This window comes from Arabidopsis thaliana, chromosome 4 (assembly GCF_000001735.4).
Source record: "Arabidopsis thaliana chromosome 4, partial sequence".
In the NCBI taxonomy this organism is placed as follows: domain Eukaryota; kingdom Viridiplantae; phylum Streptophyta; class Magnoliopsida; order Brassicales; family Brassicaceae; genus Arabidopsis; species Arabidopsis thaliana.
The window spans coordinates 16,282,226-16,295,293 of NC_003075.7; the positions used below are offsets into that span (position 1 = coordinate 16,282,226).

The 13,068-nt window shown below is 35.6% G+C and overlaps 3 protein-coding genes and 1 long non-coding RNA gene across 6 annotated transcripts; 1 reads left to right on the top strand and 3 right to left on the bottom strand.

Moving 5' to 3' along the window:
* Positions 1–55: 55 nt before the first annotated feature.
* On the bottom strand, positions 56–3,004 carry AT4G33980 (uncharacterized protein). 2 transcript variants are annotated; one of them, NM_001203978.2, is made up of 6 exons: positions 2,566–2,834; positions 1,705–1,863; positions 1,429–1,621; positions 941–1,053; positions 826–857; positions 56–693 (listed from the first exon to the last, which is right to left on the bottom strand). In NM_001203978.2, the coding sequence occupies exons 1-6, from the start codon at positions 2,719–2,721 to the stop codon at positions 648–650; spliced, it is 699 nt and encodes a 232-aa protein (NP_001190907.1). In that variant the 5' UTR covers positions 2,722–2,834; the 3' UTR covers positions 56–647. The 2 variants fall into 2 exon arrangements, with proteins under 2 accessions (NP_001190907.1, NP_567946.1); NM_119559.3 differs by having other exon boundaries at positions 393–857; positions 2,566–3,004.
* A 1,421-nt stretch (positions 3,005–4,425) lies between these two features.
* Positions 4,426–4,662, top strand: AT4G08865. The gene has a single exon (NR_142236.1). It is a non-coding gene; the product is annotated as an other RNA (long non-coding RNA).
* A 1,224-nt stretch (positions 4,663–5,886) lies between these two features.
* On the bottom strand, positions 5,887–6,746 carry AT4G33985 (membrane insertase, putative (DUF1685)). Its single transcript, NM_119560.3, has 2 exons — positions 6,260–6,746; positions 5,887–6,167 (listed from the first exon to the last, which is right to left on the bottom strand). The coding sequence occupies exons 1-2, from the start codon at positions 6,630–6,632 to the stop codon at positions 6,076–6,078; spliced, it is 465 nt and encodes a 154-aa protein (NP_567947.1). The 5' UTR covers positions 6,633–6,746; the 3' UTR covers positions 5,887–6,075.
* Positions 6,747–7,397: 651 nt separating this feature from the next.
* On the bottom strand, positions 7,398–10,691 carry EMB2758 (Tetratricopeptide repeat (TPR)-like superfamily protein; the record flags this gene model as incomplete). Of its 2 annotated transcripts, NM_001342245.1 has the most annotated exons (2): positions 7,398–10,358; positions 10,447–10,691. In NM_001342245.1, 2 exons carry the CDS (start codon positions 10,452–10,454, stop codon positions 7,916–7,918), a joined length of 2,451 nt encoding a protein of 816 aa, NP_001329766.1. In that variant the 3' UTR covers positions 7,398–7,915. The 2 variants fall into 2 exon arrangements, with proteins under 2 accessions (NP_001329766.1, NP_567948.1); NM_119561.2 differs by lacking the exon at positions 10,447–10,691 and having other exon boundaries at positions 7,461–10,387.
* Between the last annotated feature and the right edge of the window lie 2,377 nt (positions 10,692–13,068).

A 13,068-nucleotide genomic window follows, 5' to 3' on the forward strand; every position in this document is an offset into this window, starting at 1 on the left:
CCTAAGGTATTAGATTACAATGTTTGTATGCAAATTCAAAGGAGTCAAGAAACAAACGATGGTAAATCCATTGTTTCTTCACATGATCCTCAAAAGATGATCTACCTAGCTTTCTGATATACAATCTCTTCTCTGCTTCAATTCCCTTAAACAATTGACTATTTCTTATTTCCTTTACTTACAAGCTCATTGATCAGTCACATCAACCTAATCGAGTTCCAAGATCCTTATGATCCTCTTAAATATATGTATGGATGCTCATAGACTATGAAACCTCGCAAAACAGTTAAAAATAGGTCCGCTAATACAGATCCTCAGGCACATCCTACATGTCAATAAGTTTCACTCTCTTGCATAAAACGTGAATCAGATTGATAATCGAACTCACCATTGGTAAAAACGTTATATTTTACTACAAGACAACAATTGTGTACCATGTTTCTAAATTGAATTTCTCTTAAAAGTCGCATGAAAACAAAAATTATTTACTAATAAAAGAAATTCTAAAATTCATAAAAAAAAACATTGTTCAAAAAATAAAGACATAAGTATAGTAGATAGATGTTATATGAATTCAAAAGAATAAAATTGCCATAAGATGCTAATACTATCAGATAACTTTTCCCCTAGTTAACATTAGACAAAATTTAACGAAAACAAACACCAATCCTATTTCCATATCCCATTGGATCCCTTTATAAGGAAGGCTCTCTTTAGCCTCACGCTATACAACAAACAAAACCCTCTCCACATTCGTAACCACACCTTCTTCTATTTCTTTATCTCTATTCATAGTATTTCATCTACACTTCCTAATGCTTTCACGTTCTGGGCTTCACCATCCTTACCGGCACAACCTGAGAATATGTAGCAGCCTCTTTAGCAAAACTTCACCAGTAGAAGTGAAATTGTTTCGTATTTGTTCTTTATCTATATTTACCTGATCCTCCTTCAATGAACTATCATCGTTATTTGCTTCTCTTTCTCGTTTTTTGCTCACCTCTCCCTTCTCTTCTTCTTCTTCTTCTTCTCTGAAATTCTGCCCTGACGCCTCTGTAGATATACAAGAAAAACCAATGGACGTCAGAGTTTAGACTTTAGACTTAACATAATTTACTACGATCCATCAGGCAGACGATCACACAAGTTCTAACAAAAGATATTCATGTGTGGTCGGGTGATCAATAGACAGCAGACCAGATCTCATACATGTCCTTCATTTCTCTGAATCTCCTCAAGTCATATCAACTCTATGTTTATGCAGCAAAGACTTATAAATCCAGTGCAGTGTTGACTCAAGGACATATTTAATCAAAAATTTCAGTCTAGTATAGTCTAATTGGGTACCAAAAACCAGAAGAAGAAAAAAGACAAAAAAAGGGAAGATGCCAAGAGGATTTAGATTAAACTAGGCTAAGCAAATGTTACCTGAGTGTTTGGTTTCGTCATGACATAACACATCTCCTTGGACAGTAGTTCCCATGGTGTAATTTCCGTTGGAATTTTCAGGCTTATTTCTCAATGAATTTCTGTGAAAACGAAACTCAGATGAAGTCTCCAAACAAGATTGTTTCTTTCCAAAGTTAACCTTCTGCCAGCAACCATTTTGTAGGACGGTAAACTGCAAACAAGGATGTTGTAAGTTCCACTAAAAGATTAACAAACTAAATGAGTTCACAGAAGAAACAGTAAGTAACCCCGAACCTGATCAGCTGATTTATGAGAGTTAGACTGCACATCACGAGTTCTAGAAAGTCTCTGAGTCCCACCTCCAAGCAAGGAGTATAATTGCCTAACAAACGAGCTCTCTAAATAATCAAGATATGAGTTGTGTTTCTCATTCGTCCAAGCAGTACATTCATCCTGCAGAAACAAACAATAAACTTTAGGCAGGAAGAATTCAATAAGACTATAAAGAGTGGGACTTTTGTCAAGAAAATAAACCATCACAACACGATCACGAACTCTAATCACTCGAAAACTAGTGTAAAGCTAGGATTTTTCGATTTTGACCATTGGAATGGTTTTGATTGATACAGGTCAAGGATTGTTAGTTAATAGATCTCAAGATCATCAGGCATCAAATTGCCTCGGCGTCCAAGACTTGTTGAACAATCGAAATCTTCTGCTAATAAGGGCAAGGAAAAAGAAACCCAAACAATCTCATTTAGTTGGACGGTCAGATTTGCTTGAAGAAGACAATTTTTCGACATTTGGTAGAATCAGAGATGATTAAAATTACCAAATCAAAACAAAATTAATGAGTATGCTCCTATACTCATATAGAAACAGATCTAAAGCTAACATAAATTAGTTTCCAAATCGATAAGAACAAACAAAGTAAACCAGAAGATATTTTTTCCCTCTTTAACTTTGCCTTTGGATTACGAAAATATCTAAAATCACGATTCGACAAGGAACCAAAAAAAAAAAAAAGAGATTTTTATTCTCTCATACACGAATCAAGTTCATATTCGACGAATCTCCTACATATCGAACCAAAAAAAACTATCAAACGAGACATGGTAAATAAACAAATTGCGAGAGGAAGATTTGATATGATACCAGTTTGGAATCAGCATCAGAACGAGAGGTCTCAGCCGTAACACCGGAATCGAGCGAGTTCGAAAGAGTCGACTCGCTCTGAGATTCAGCCGACGCCTCCGAAACATCGCGATCCTTCTCCAGAGAGACAATATTCACCGTGCAATCATTCTCCATCGTTGCTTCTCCTCCTCTCCGGTGCTTTAGAAAAGAACTGCGTCGTCTCTCTTAGGAAATAAAAATGGTTCTTCTTCGAAAGAGCCAAAGAAGAGAGCTTTAAGAGAGAGAGGAATGAGAGAAGAAGGAGATGAAAAGGAAAAAAAGAGAGAGACAAAAGGTCCACATGGCGTCGCTTTTACACGTGTCATAGTATTGCCACGTCATCTGGGTCGCTAATAATATCTCCGACAAATATCAGCCAGATATTTTTTTTTGGAGCTCAAGGAGAAGGGAGGTTGTGTTAAATAAAAATAAAAATGATCTTTTCTTTTGTCAACTTCTGATGATATATAGATAATGGATGCTCTTTTTTATTTTGGTAGTTTTGGTTTCTTGTCTTTTATGTCATTATTTCGTTGTTTTTTTTTTGACTTGTAGATTTTTTATAAGTTAAATTAAGATCAGATTTACACGAGGCCTCTTTAGCAAGTGGTATGATCACATGAATATTTTTTTGTTTTTTTTTTTTGTAAAGAAAGACCAGAATTCGTGTGAGCCTCTCTAGGGTTTGGTCTTACATTTTCTAGAATATACATATATATGGATGATGGATCAAATTGGCTTCATACGGATTTTGTAACAAATTTTATTAAAGAATGATGGATGCTTACAAATTTCAGAGTTTTAAGGTTAAGTACATCCTTCCTTATCAGTGAATTATTGGAGATGAGACAACTTCGTCAGCTCAAACATAAGAGATTCTCGAGAAAATGTATTTAACATTAGTTGGTCAAGCACGCAATATACTCGTCACAAATTATGTAGGTTAAGTTATAAAATGGATAGAATGAAGAAGAGTCTGAAGATGCGGTCTCAACATGATATAGTTTACTTCACGTGTCATTTTTGTCACAATTGCCACTATTTAACTAAAAAGTACAAGTAATATGAAAAATGAAAATGAAATGCAAACATGTTAAGCTAATTTTTATGGTCAAATTATGAGTTTTTTTCCTCATTTTCTTCCAATGCAGATGGTACAAACCATGGTATCTGGATAATTTTGTAACATCTCTAATATTATTTTTGTCAACTCGAATTAAAGAGAAAAAAACAACAAAAAAATATTAATAAAACAGTTACTTAACTTTCATTAAATATCATTTGAATTTGGATAATGAGATTAGTCCAAGAGAAATTAAGTATCATTATCTAAAATATAAAATGTTGATAGGATAAATTCGAATAAACAACTAATTAAAAAATTAGCCATTGGTTTCGCAAATATCCATTTGCGCTAAGAGACATTTTGCTGACGTGGGACAGTGGTTGCTTCAAAATATCTGCCGCTTCGTTCGTTACAAACGAAAATATCTGCCCTTTTCTTTTTACAACCTAAAACAAAATATCTCGCGGATAATAATAGTTTTCTAATGTAGACCACTTCTTCATATCCTAATGTAGACCACTTTGCTAATGGTTGGATGAAATGTATTATCTTTTTATAATCATATAGACTCCATCTTTAGAGATATGTACAAATCCATCGAGATTTTCTTTTTGAGATCCTCCTTTCTTGAACTCTATATAAATTTTGTACATTCTTATGAATGATAATCATAATATAAAAATTTACAAGTTCTGTAGTAGAATCAGAGTCTATATGAAAAAGAAAAGAAAAAAAACTAAAGATAGATCGATTTTCCAAAGTTTGGAAATAATTATATTGCCTCCACCGTCACCAACCGCGGATTCTCTCATTTCGGTGAACATGTCAAACATCAACCAATTAGCAATAATTAATCATCTCATGTGGAGCCAATTAATAAATATCAATAATCTCATGTGGAGCCAATTATGTTTTTCTAGATTCTCTATTTTAGTCTTTAGGTATAACATATATGTGTACATGTCCATCGAGATCATTCTCCTTAAAGTCTTCCTATCTCCTTAAAGTCTTCCTATGTACATTGTTACGAATAATATACAACTCTATAAGCTCTTGATAGCTATTACAACATACGACATTATTGTTATAATACAGCCATATTGATATAAATTTTTTTATTTTTTTTGTAATCCTATGGGGCTATGTGCCTATGCCTAAATCCTAATGCATATATCTAGTTGGGGTAGAGTAAATGATGTATATGTATATAAGTAGATTACTGGTTTTTTCTTCTCTGCAGTCTAACACTAACAATGTTCTGGTGGGTTTGAATCTCTTAACAAAGATGTTTTTCTTAAAATCCTATGTTCTGGAATGTTGTTAAACCTAGCTAACATTATCTAATTCCTTTAAAAATGTGATATCTACTCACTCGTACGTATACATGCATGACCAAATTTCACGTAATCTTGTTTGTGGATATTGATTTTTTTTTTTTTTTTTTTGTGTGTGTGTACCCCCTGTTTTTTTCTTTCTTAAATCTGTTCAATATAAAATTGCAAGACATGTCAATTGACTTGAAAACGGTTAACCATGATATTTGTACGTCATTGTTCTAGAAAGGATCATTTGAACTTTTTTTATACCATGTTTTGGGAATATTACTAGTAAATAAATTAAGCATGACATCCTCATCGTATAATCCTTGTAGTTGTAAGTTTTTGCACTGTGTACACACACAGGTTCCATTTTTCTCGTTTTGCTTAATCTCCAGTTAATAATTTGAGACATATTTGTCATGTCTTCTATCTGCGACTATTTTTGGTTTGTTACGTCTCGACTTTTCGTCTTTAGTCATAGTAATGCTACCATTTTGTGAACTTCATGAAAGAGCAAACCAACCGCCCACATATACAACTGGTCACCGCAATACATAATGACATCATAACTGAAACACTTAGCAACATAATTGTAATACTTGCTTGATAGCTTGACATAACAAAAAGAACTAAGAAGTGCTCATACTTGTACTTTTGGAACATCATTGTAATACTTGAATATACACATCCTAAACCTCTCACGATGGTTACATAAATTTGACGCGTACACTCTAGTGATATGATTCATATCATCATATCCTTAGTTAAGAGTACAATTCTTTCGACCAATTCCCAAAGAAGCCATAGAACTAACTTAATCGGTTCTCGCCATATAAACAAATAAACACTACGAAGTTACAAACACACACACACTAAATAAAAGAAAGCAAAGAACAATGACTGAAAATCACATTAAGAAGAATGAAATTATAATATTTTTGTTTGGTTAACCATTAGATTCAAAATTTGAATATTCTAAATTCGCATCTATTTTACAAAACTGTCATTCCTCTGTACATCACATCAGAACAAACAATAATTTCTCAAGAGGTAATTATAAAAAAATTAAAGGGATTATTATCCTTAATCATCATGATTCAAACATCAATTCGGTTCGCCGGAGAATTGCTTCACCGAACAAGCAACCACCTGAGCCCATTGCTTCAACCTCAGCTTCATCGTCTCCGGATCATCACCTTTTCAATTTCAATTCTCCACCGTCAGATTTTTTAAAAAACACAAATACTAAGAAAATAAAGAGGAATCAGAAAATTCAAAATTCACATACCTTGATCAACGATCGTCGTGCTGGAATTGCTGTTTTCACCTTCCGATGCGATCGACGAAAGAGACGAAGTCCGTGACAATCTGCTACTATACTGTTTATTGACGGCGCAGTATAAACCAAGAGCTGGAAGAGTTTCCGAGAGCCTCGGATCTAAATCAGGCGAATCCGGCTCGAATCCAAATCCAAGCTCGATGCATCCCTTGAGCTCTTCTAGATCTTCGTCCGTCACGCTCTTACTCCGACCGAGTCGGCCCAATGATTGCTTCCCCTTCTTTCGAAGCCAAGCTTCTTCTCGATCCGCGTCCGGTGACCATGAATGTTGTTTTACTAGCGGTCTAGGCGGTGCTTGAAACGGCGCGTTGCGTTTTGACATTATGGTTTGTGTTTGTGGAGTTAATCGCTCTTCCTTCGTTTGTGTTTTAATTTCATACTAAAAAAACGCGTGAAGAGCACTTCGAATCTTTATATACACGTATTTAATTTACTCAATCACCAAAAATGTTAAAATTCTAAAAGTGCCCTAAACTTTATACCATATTTTCAGATTTCTTTTAACTTTTAGTTTGACTAAAATTGTTAGCATGTGTTTGAGATATATAACTATTTTTTAATCATAAATGGGAATATTTCCCTGATATTTGAATTTGAATTATTATTTACCTTTTTACCAGCAACGAAGCAATACATTTTACTTAGTTAGATGTCATCATGATGTCTAGGTAAATAAAATTGTTACATTTATATTCACTAACTTCTGCAAATATATATTTATGCTAAAACAGAAGAAATAAAAAGATGAGGACCAAATCAGAAACATTCACAGATTCTGTGTATCAATTTATAAAAATAAAATACTTACATAGTAGAATCAAATAGTGACATCGTTGACCGCGGCAGAAGAAGTAAAAATGGAAGTTACCAGAGAAAGAAAGAGACTCTGACAAAAATAACCAATTTGGGTCAACTGGTTCCGGTCCACAGCTGGTAACATTTTTTAACAAACGTGGCCATTAAACTAACATAATACTAATGTTTTCTCATACTCTTCTCTATCAATAATTATAATTATTGGGGTTGGTGTAGTTGAAATTATACAAATTCAATAAAAACGATTGGAGTTGTCATGTTCATTTCTACTAAAATAATAAAGTCGTGTTATTATTTCAAGAAGAAAATCGATTACATTCGAATATAAATCATTGGATGTTTCATTAAACGATTACCACCAGCTTCGATGTGTGTTTATGTAATTATTACCTCCGACAAACTAATTAAAAAAAGACTGATTACATTGTTTCAACTAAATTGTTTACTCTCAAAAAGATATTTTCTTTTAAAGAGGAAAAACAAAGTTCCTTCTTTTAGGTAACTTAATAAACTATTATAACCAAACGTTGAGGATTCAACGATTGAAACCGTTCACACGTCTCGTCCTTTGCGAGTGACTTTCTGCTAAAGTAAACCACAAGCTGTCCACATGACTACGACAGGCTGTGTCCATGGCGGAAATAAAGAAGCTTTCTTTGTTGCGACTTAACCTTCGTAAGCAAAGTTGGAATCTTTTTCCCACCCAAAGTCTTCCTAGACCATGATTAACCGGTTCACAATTGAATTGGAACCGGTTTTTGGATATTGACTAATCGGTTTTCTATGCCGTCACCAGTAATCACCGCAAGAGCAGACTCCATTCTTGAAATGATGAAACCGGTTTGAATCCCTCACAATGATCTCTCTCTCAGTGATTTTCGATATGAACTTGGTTACGCTATGGCAATCGCCGCATACCCTTAGATTCTTAAAAATCCGAATCGTTGTCTTTGCAGGAGTGGCGATAAGTGCAAATGCAATAGCTAATCTTTCACTATGACTCATGAGGATATGCTCTTTCTCGTCGTCTTCAACATCCTGCAACACAAATCTATGGTCCGGTACATACCCAATCATCTTCAGTTTCGCTTGTAATGCCGTTAATTCTCTGTACATCTCTTCATACATTGGATGCGTTTGGTTTCCCGTGTAAAAGACTTCGACTTTGTTGTCTACTTCCATTGAGCTCCAACCCGGTGTCTTCCTCAAACCTTTGCCATGGGCTATTGAACGTATTTCATCAACTCCTTCCCATTTTCCAGCACTAGCATACATGTTTGACAATAGAACATGATACCCGACATGCTCAGGTTCAACCTCGAACAAATGTTCAGATGCGATCTTGCCAAGATCAACATTCCCATGGACTCTACAAGCGCTGAGAAGAGCTCCCCAAATGGATGCATCAGGCTGAAGCGACATACTTTTTATAAACTTCAACGCGGTTTCTAACTGACCAGCTCGACCATACATATCTACCATACAACCGTAATGTTTCAAGCTCGGTGTTATCCCATAATCCGTTTGCATCATCTCAAAGCACCATTGACCCTCGTCTACTAACCCAGAATGGCTACAAGCCGATAACAGAGTCACAAATGTAATGTGATCTGGCTTCACTCCTTCATCCAGCATTTCTTTGAACAGCATCACTGCTTTCTCGCCATGCCCGTGAAACCCGTGACACGCTATTAGGGTGTTCCATGGCACAGAGTTGACTCTTGGGATTTGATAAAACAAAGAGAGGGCATCCTCTAGTCGTCCACACTTTCCATACATATCAGCAAGGCTTGTAACAACAAAAACATCCAAATAAAGACCGTTCTTCAAGAGACGGCCATGGAGTTTCATACCTTGACGCAACGCTCCAGCCTGCGAACAAGCGGGCAAAACACTCACCCAAGTCCCTTGGTTAGCGGCTATTTCACCTTCTTCCTCCATTATGTTATACATTTCAATTGCTTCACTAGCAAAACCGTTTTGAGCATAACCCGAGATTATGGTATTCCATGAAATAACATCTGTATTCGGAAGCCAATTAAACACTGCTCTTGCTGAATCTACAAGGCCTAGTTTTGCATACATAACCACAACAGCATTCCCGATGGTAATATCTTCCAAGAACCAGCCTTTCCTCAAAGTGAAACCCTGCACAGATCTACAAGCACGAATGTCCCCTAACTGTGATAGTATAGAAGCCAAACTAATCAAAGTAAGGCAATCTGGTTGAATTCTACTCAACCGCATCTCCTGAAACAACGAAATCGCTCTAAGCGGCTGCTCATTCAGCTCGTACGCCTTAATTATCGAATTCCAAGAAATCAAATCCCTCACATACATCCTATCAAAAACCTTCTGGCAATCCCTAAGCCTACCAAATTCAGCATACAAATCAATCAGCTTGTTGGAAACAAACAATTCGGACTCCAGACCATGTTTTATCGAGTATGAATGAATAGTAACTCCTCTATTGAAATCACCGGCTTCAGTGCAAGCCGAAAGGAGACTCACAACGGTAACTGAATCCATAGCTCTCAACCCATTAGACAGAGTTAACGCCTCTTTAGCATTTCCGCTTTGACAATACCCAGAAATCATTGCATTCCAAGAACCCATATCTCTTACAGGCATTTCATCAAACAGTATACGTGCATTCCCCACAGCTTTATATCGAGAGTACAAATGAATCAACGAGGCAGCAACATAGACATCCCACATAAACCCAAACTTCAAAGCCAAGCAATGAATCTTATTCCCATCAATCACAGTCCTACAAGCTTTCAAAACCGAAGGAAAAGTCCTGTAATCAGGTGTAAGTCCAGAACTCAACATAAAGAGACTAAAACACCTAATCACTTCTGAAGAATTTCCCGCACGGCCATAACCAGAAATCATCAAATTCCAAGCGTATACATCTCTGTTCTGGATATGATCAAACGTGTGCCTAGCCAATGCGACATTGCCAAGGTAACAATAGAGATTAACAAGTTTAGCAGAGATACAAACATTTTGGATTTGTTTGGAGACAACGAGACGTGCGTGGAGACATTTGGCTGATTGCAAATTAGTGCAATATCTGAAAAGTGTGTGAACATCATCAATCTCTTTACTTTCATTCCCATTTTTCCAACAGTCTTGCAAAGCATTTGCAGATGCTGAAAATTCTCTAATAACTGATCCGATAGATTGCAAAACTCGTGTAAAGCGCCCACCTTTGCAGGTTGGAATTTGTCTGGGAAGTGAAAAGGTTCCAAATTTCATCAAATTTTCGAGGGAAGAAGAGAAATACTCAGAGAAAATCTATACATTTATATATATACCTCAACATACATGCAATTCAGGTGTCTTGAAAACTTTCGACGATTCCCACCAAAAGGTTTCGGTTAGCTTAGAGAAGTAGAGATGAGAGACTAAAAGAGATGGTATAATCGGGTTGGTGATTTTCGACGGTGAATTGAAGAGTCCGCCGGAGGGTTTAGCGACGGCCGTCAGCTTTTCTTCTTTGATTGCGGTTTGTAATTTAATTGAACCCGGTTTGGTTTTGTAAACCGTGCGGTCTAAAGCACTAAACTTTAAGACGAGTAAGATTAGAGCCCAATAAGGCCCAAATAGTTTGGTAGCTTGGTTAAGCCCAAATATATAGCCGTTGGCTAGACGCCTAGACGGAGTTTTTTGTACTGACCAATAGAGAATGGCTTGCAAGAGGGAAACACATGATCTGAACCAAAAGTATGTTTGTTTGTACACTTGAAGCGTATTTTTAGCATACGTTTGCTCAAGCAGGGCCAATAATTGACAATAAAACCTTCGATCCACGTGATTTGGATTGCGTGTTAAGAGGTGCAAAACAAATCTTCGTGCTCACATTATTCGGGCTATTCACTTCACATGCATTTGACTATGACAAATGACAATAGTTCTTTTTAAAAAACAAATCAAAGGAATAATACGTTTATTAGACTTCACAATCTTGCTATAATGGTCCCTCTTCAAAGCTTAGAGAATTTGTAAGATAACAAATTAAGATTGATTGTATTTGGGTAATAATGACTACCTCTTTTTGGCTTTTTCATTTATATAAATACTTGGAGTTCACCTCCTTACAACAACTTGAAACAAATCATGGAGCTTAACTCCTACAAACATGGAATCATGGAAAAGTGACTTTAGTGGAATACTCCACATTATTAGCAATGAAACAGAAATGCGAGAGACTTAGTCAAGTCATGACCAAGTCCTTAATCGTATCTTGGATTGGGCTTGCGCAGACGTTTGGGCCGAACGTTGATGTTGGGCTGAATGTCCTCATCATGCTATGCCTCATAACTCATTCCTCAAAGCTTTCTTCTAATCATAATTTATTTGTTTTTTGTTTTTTTAATTTGCATCGTGAGGTCTTCTTTTTGATCCAATCAATGGACCTCTTTCTAAGAGTTCAACTACTCTTAACAACTTTAGGTCTTCTAGACACATAGAAAGTAATAAATATATATGGGCATGACACTAAGGTTTCATTCTTTTTCTTTATTGTGGTTTAGGTTTTTGATCTAATTTTGTTATTGTAAGAATTATTTTGTAATTTTGTTATTATCTTACCATGGAATTAAGAAAAAGTAAATTTCTTCAAACTTACCCTGTTGTTGCAACTTACATATTAAACTCTCTCTTTTTTGTTAAAAAAAGGTTATATATCTTTTAACCTTCTAGGATTTTAGCCTAGCTGAAAAAAAGTTACACATTAAACTTGTTTTTGTTAACAACGTTTTAGCATTTCGGTTGTGTGTTGTTTCTTCCGGTTGTTATAGTTTCGTACTTTCGTTGGTTTTGAGTTTTGGATTCTTGAAAGGTGGTTATAATTTATACATTTTGTTTCTACACGACCTTAAAGAAGTAACTTCAATTAATTAAATCTAATTCGGGAAAGAGCACGTCTCAAAAGAGTCGTCGAGTCCCATGTGAATTCTATATGATAACATTAAACAAAATCACGGTTCCATATTTGTTTAATACTAGTATGTATTGCAGAGTAGACTTTCCTAATCCAGTAGATTCTTAAAGAAAAAATAATATAAAAAGATTGAAAATAGAAATAAAAGATGGGAGACACGAAGGGTCACTTGTATTGTACCGAGTCCAAATGTAAAGAAGTCTCAATAATGGTGTAATAAAATAAAGAAGTTGAAGACAAGATCACAATCACCATGTGAAGATCAACACACAAGATCATAATTTTATTGTATGTTTGCTTCATTTCAACTTTTTTAAATATTGTTAAGAGGGCAGGCATTGAGTGCGCCACGTGGCAAATGACCATCCCTTTGTAGGTGCAGCAAACGTGATAAAGATTCCGGACTGTTCACCCATTCCCTTCTTCCATTTGTTTCTTATTTTTTCTTACAAATCTTATCGTATCATAATTTTTTTTCCATAATGCGCTCCCTTGAATGGAATAACGTTGGTTATTTTGTTTCCAACCAAATTTTCATACCATTCGATCAAATAGGTGCATCAACTTACAAGAAATGAAAGTGTGATCCCTATTTTATTAGGTAGCTAAGTAAGTGTTAGTGAACACTACGTTAGATTGTTACTCAAATAACGGATCAACGAATCTCGTATTCATTACTATACTGCTAATGAATGCATCAATTTTAATTTTTATTGGTTATCTATCCTTAAAAAAAAGTTATAAGAATATTTTGATAATTTGTTCCAAGATGTAGTACTAGTAGTAGTACTTGGTCTCGTAAACGACGACGCCGTTTAGGAAATCAAACGGCCAAAAATGCTTCCACTTTGCGAAATTTTATTGGTGGGAAACGCAAATGTATCGATAATGATTTAAAGAAAAAGCGGCGTTTCTAATTGGACCACGTTGCCCAATCTCTACGGCTCACGCACGATCTGACGTCAAATTGGCATAATACTATAATAACCTTATC

Coding starts and splice junctions, on each gene's coding strand:
- AT4G33985 (NM_119560.3), bottom strand. CDS start 6,632: ATGTCAAAACGCAACGCGCCGTTTCAAGCACCGCCTAGACCGCTAGTA. Junction 6,168..6,259: donor CACGACGATCGTTGATCAAG/GTATGTGAATTT, acceptor GAAATTGAAAAG/GTGATGATCCGGAGACGATG.
- AT4G33980 (NM_001203978.2), bottom strand. CDS start 2,721: ATGGAGAATGATTGCACGGTGAATATTGTCTCTCTGGAGAAGGATCGC. Junction 1,622..1,704: donor CTCATAAATCAGCTGATCAG/GTTCGGGGTTAC, acceptor CCTTGTTTGCAG/TTTACCGTCCTACAAAATGG. Junction 694..825: donor AGGATGGTGAAGCCCAGAAC/GTGAAAGCATTA, acceptor TTCCTTATAAAG/GGATCCAATGGGATATGGAA.